This window comes from Camellia sinensis, chromosome 11 (genome assembly GCF_055761805.1).
Source record: "Camellia sinensis isolate YWXY chromosome 11, ASM5576180v1, whole genome shotgun sequence".
Taxonomy (NCBI): domain Eukaryota; kingdom Viridiplantae; phylum Streptophyta; class Magnoliopsida; order Ericales; family Theaceae; genus Camellia; species Camellia sinensis.
This window is the reverse complement of record NC_138971.1, coordinates 123,507,689-123,513,011: the sequence shown is the minus strand read 5'-3', so window position 1 is coordinate 123,513,011 and position 5,323 is coordinate 123,507,689. Positions and strand designations below refer to the sequence as shown.

At 37.3% G+C, this 5,323-nt stretch overlaps 1 protein-coding gene across 1 annotated transcript; it reads right to left on the bottom strand.

The window, feature by feature from the left end:
* Nucleotides 1-3,962: 3,962 nt before the first annotated feature.
* On the bottom strand, nucleotides 3,963-4,910 carry LOC145802598 (uncharacterized). Its single transcript, XM_082895336.1, has one exon. The coding sequence runs from the start codon at nucleotides 4,908-4,910 to the stop codon at nucleotides 3,963-3,965; it is 948 nt and encodes a 315-aa protein (XP_082751462.1).
* Nucleotides 4,911-5,323: the final 413 nt, after the last annotated feature.

Here is a 5,323-nt window from a genome sequence, read left to right as displayed (position 1 = left end):
ATAATTCATCCATAAGGAAATAAACAATTTCAAATTGAATTTCAACCCTTTAATCATTTTTTAGAAGAGTAAATGACTTTTATCCGTTAATTTCAATTTAATTTTTAAATAGACGTTATCAATTGTACTAAACTAATACTGTGACAAATTTAAAGGTAAAATTAATACAATTAGAATTATAATGATGAAATTGATTTTCTTTTTCTTTTTTGTTAATTGATAAGAGATTACTTACAATATAAAGAGAATTACATCTGAACAATTATAATCCAACTATTATAGAAAGCCTAATAACCAGCCCCATAATAGGGTAATGAATAATCAACCTAAGAAAGAGCTTATTATGAAGAAATGAACAATACAATAAAGGGTTTCATACAAAAGAAAAAATTATCAACCCTTAAATGCAAGAATTTACCCCCTAACCTCTTATATAAAATGTACATGAGTGACCAATGAACTAACCCAATTAATTTATAATGATAAAATTGATTTAAGAGATAAATTACATAGATTTTGGCTGTAATTCGCCCTAGAATAAATAAATGCAAGTAATAACATATTCTATCAAGATGCCGTTTTTGACCTCCTTTTCTTATTCTTCAGTTTATACTTATCTCTCTCCTCTCTCCATATTAAAGTCAAAGGAAGAACTAGCATTCATTCATATATATATCTCCGAAAGAGTTTTGAGAATTATCAATCTCCATGGCTGCATTACAGAGGTCCACAAAGTCATTTAGGAGAGAAGGTTCATCAGGATTGGTATGGGATGATAAGCTTTTGATAGAGAATATGAGTGAAAACCCACAAAAAGAAGTAGATCAACTAATGCATTGTCAAAGCACCAACAGATCAGGCATGGCGATGAAGGAGCATGGTGGATCAAATGGAGCTTCTTCTTCATTTTTTGCTCGCAGTTTCTCAACACCGGTGAAGAATTTGCGTGGATCCAGAAAACCTCCCATGGCGAAGAAATCCCAGTCAAAAGTTCATGCCTAAAATAACTTTTAACTTTTCTCCATGAGTCGGGAAAAGAAAAGAATTATTTTATTTCTCCAGTTTAGTATTGTAGATTGAACCGTGCAGTTTAGTTTTGTGGATTCACTGTGAGGCCTATTTTTATATTTTAAATGTTCATTTTAATCTTGTATCTTTTAAAATTTATTCACTCTATCTGGTTTCATTTCAAAATATGTTTATGAAAAAATCTGAAATAACCGAAATCTAATATCTTTATCTATCTATCTACTATTATAAAAGAGTGAAGGCTTTAAAAGTGTTTTCTACATTTTTAAGTGATAATGCTGTATTACGTGTAAATTGTAATAAAAAAGAAATGTCTATTGGAATGCATTTTGGATTTTTTGGAAAGTATGTATAACAATCTCATCATAATGTTCAGAAAGCTACACTTCGATACGAAGTGATACAGCTATTTAAAATAACTCATCTTTTTTTTTTTTTTTTTGATCAGCCAAAAAGAAAGTATATAAATATAAAACTAAAATAGAGGGAGCTCCCAGCATGGCTAAATGAAACCAAACAAAATTGGCTTCAAAAAGCAAGCCCAAAACCAGTAAAAACAGAAACACACAGTTGGTGAGAAACCAACTAGAGGAACCTCAAACCCAAACAAAATCAATAAAACAAAGTATTAACATTAACCACCAAAACAGAGGAAAATTTGTGAGTCCTTCAGCCTACTCCTCTCCGACAAAACTTGATTTGTTGAAAGTTATGCAGAAAATCATTGACTGAAAAGGGCAGCTTCACATCAGCAGCTCTTATCCACATAGCAGTCCTGGTTTTGATTAAATCACACAGCCCAAACAGATCAAGTTGCACCTCAGAAAACAACACCTCATTCTTGTGTTTCCAAATAGACCACAAGGTAGCAATAGGTAACACATTCCATACGTTTCTCTCAAAGCTATTACCTGAACAACCAGCCCAAAACTGTAAAACTCGATCCACTGTTGCTGGCATAACCCACTGAGATCCCCACCATAAAAATATATCAGCCCACACCCGTCAAACAAAGGGACACCACAACAAAACATGATTAACCGACTCCGCTTCTGCTTTGCAAAACACACATTGAGTATTAGCAATAGCCGGAATGACACCAATCCGCTGTAAGTAAGAGGACGTTTTTAACCTTTGCCGCCAAGCTAACCACACGAAAGCTTTTGCTCTAGGAATAGAGACACTCTGTCAAATCATCTTAGAGATTGTACCAAAATCTATAGATTGTAGGCTGTGTTCACACCACCTATAGACAGATGATACGCTGAAGCACCCCGATTTTTCAGCCCCCCAACATAACGCATCAACCTTATCAACTCTTAACTCCGGAATGTTATTTACCAAATTGACCAAACGAACCACCTCGTCCTTCTCCCAATCTCGGAGCATTCTACCTCCCAGTCATGTTGGCTCCTTCTTAGTTCAACCACCTGTTTAATTGTTTTCAACTTATCAGGAGAGATACGATATAATCGAGGAAACTCATCCTTTAAACATCTAACAGCAGCCCACTTATCCTCCCAAAACAAAGTTCTATCCCCATTACCGACCATTATGCAAGTATTTCTGACAAAGAAACTGTGCAAAGCAGGGGTGGACGTAGCCACGGAGAGAATATCCTTCCATAACCGGGAATGCATCTGGGTGGTTTCCGTAGTTGGATACCACTTGCTACCCTGGATGTTATATTTCTCACATAAAACTCTCTTCCACAACAACTTTTCATCACCGCCAAACCTCCACCACCACTTAAGTAGCAAGCATGCGTTCACATCCCTAAGACTCTTGATGCCTAACCCTCCTTTAATAACACTTTTAGTAACTTCAGACCATTTAACCATGTGAATCTTGCTCTTAATGACGTATCCACCCCAGAGAAAAGCAGCTTGAATTTTGTCTAGCTCTTTAGCAACTCCTTCAGGCATCTTAAATAAGGAGAGATAATATACCGGAAGGCTAGATAAAATTGCTTTGATAAGAGTTAGTCTCCCTGCAAGAGATAAAAACCTGCTTTTCCAACTGGCCTACTTGATTTTGACTCAATCCACAACAGGCTTCCAAGTCTTTAACCTTCCTGGATTGGCCCCAAAAGGCATCCCAAGATACTTAAATGGAAGCTTTTGACACTTACAATTTAGCCTACCAGCGATTTCCTCCAACCAAGCATCTTGAACTCCAATGCCAGAAATCACACTCTTATGATAATTGATCCGGAGCCCAGACATCACTTCAAAGCATCTAAGAATCCTCTTAATATTCACTACTGCCTCTCATTCTGCCTCACAAAATATAATAGAATCATCCGCAAATTGAAGATGGGACACTGACACTTCGTTCACCCCAAGAACAGCACCCTTGAATAGATTTAACTCCCTAACCCTGGTCAACAAGATGTTAAGGCCCTCAGCTACCATATTAAAAAGAAAAGGTGAGAGAGGATCCCCTTGCCTAAGGCCTCGAGATGGGCTAAACTCCGATGTGGGGGAACCATTCACAAGAACTGAGACTCGAGTATTCGATATACACTCCTGCACCCAAGTCATCCATTTTTCTCCAAAGCCAAAATTCTTCATCATAGATAGCAGAAAGGACCAATTAACTGAGTCATAAGCCTTTTGGAAATCAAGTTTTAGTATAATACCACGCTTTTTGGTCTTCTTCCACCAGTCAACAATTTCTTTGGCAATTAAAATCCCATCTAGGATACTTCTACCACCCACAAACGCTGACTGCTCTTCACTAATAATTCTAGGCATCACCATCTTTAACCGGTTAGCCAATACCTTAGAGAGAATCTTGTATACAAACCCGATTAAACTAATCGGTCGGTAATCCCCAAGACTAATAGGATTGTCCTTCTTAGGCACTAAAGTAATGAAAGAACTGTTAATCCCACCCACCAATTTCCCATACCGATGAAAGTCCTGCATAAACTAGATTACCTCTTTCTTCACAACCTTCCAACATTTCTGAAAAAACAACATATTAAATCCATCTGGCCCCGGAGCTTTATTACCATCACAACTTCTCACTGCTGCCCAAATTTCTGCCTCGGAAAATTCTGCCTCAATGTATTCCACTGCTGCTATGCTACCAATAGATTTAAAACTTCCCACCAATTTTGGCCTTGAACTCCACACTTCCATGAAATGCGCTTTGAAAAAATGAAACACTTCATGCTTAACTCGGACTAGCTCATCATAGACAATTCCATCAAATTTCAAAGAGCCAATTGCATTTCTATTCTGTCTGCAGCTTGCCATAACATGAAAAAATCTGGTATTTTTATCCCCTTTGAGCGCCCAATTTTGCCTTGATTTTTGAAGCCAAATCCATTCTTGCATTTTACTTAATTTCCACACCTCGTCTCTAATTTCCCTTCTACTCGATTCCTCCCCAGTAGATAGCTCTCTAGTTTCAGTTAACAAATCAAATTCATGTAATTTCTCCTCTACACGATGTAACTTCACAGATATTGCTCCAAACACTCCACTGTTCCATTGCTTCAAAACTTGTTTAATTAGTTGGAGTTTTTTAAGCATTACAAAACCACCCCACCCAGTAATCTGTGACTCTTCCCAGGCCTCCCTTACCACTTTAGAGAATGAAGGATGAAGAAGCCATGCATTTAAAAATCTGAATGGTTTAGGACCCCAATCCCTTTCGTCCTCCATAAGCAGAATTGGGCAATGGTCAGAAACAATTTTAGGCAATCCCCACAATTTGATATTGAAGCTTTCCAACCACTCTGGGTCCAACAAAAACCTGTCAATTCGACTCCATCTTGCACCCTCCTGATTATTACACCATGTAAATTTTCTTCCAACCATTGGTATATCTGTGAGCTCACAGGAGTCAACAAAGTCGTTGAACTCTCTCATACCCCTATCCCTTCTTGACACACCTATACGCTCACTAATTAGCCTGGTTTCATTGAAATTCCCCCCCTCCCCAGACACCACGGGCTAAGAAATTTACTTCTAAGCTGTTTAATAATTTCCCACAACCTCCCCCTCTTACTTACATCAGTAGAAGCATATACATTCATCAAAACACAATCAAAGGAATGATAGAGAGTACCTTGCAAAAGCAAGAAATTCCTACTACACAGCACTCATTTAATTGAAAAAAATCAGGATCCCAGACACAAATTATGCCACCCGAACTTCCTTGTGATCCAACCTCCATATATTCAAACCGAATATCCCCAAATAGATCGAATACCCATTCTTAAAATAACTCATCTATATTGATTCATGAAAATGTTTATATTTATCTGTCTATTTACAAGTAA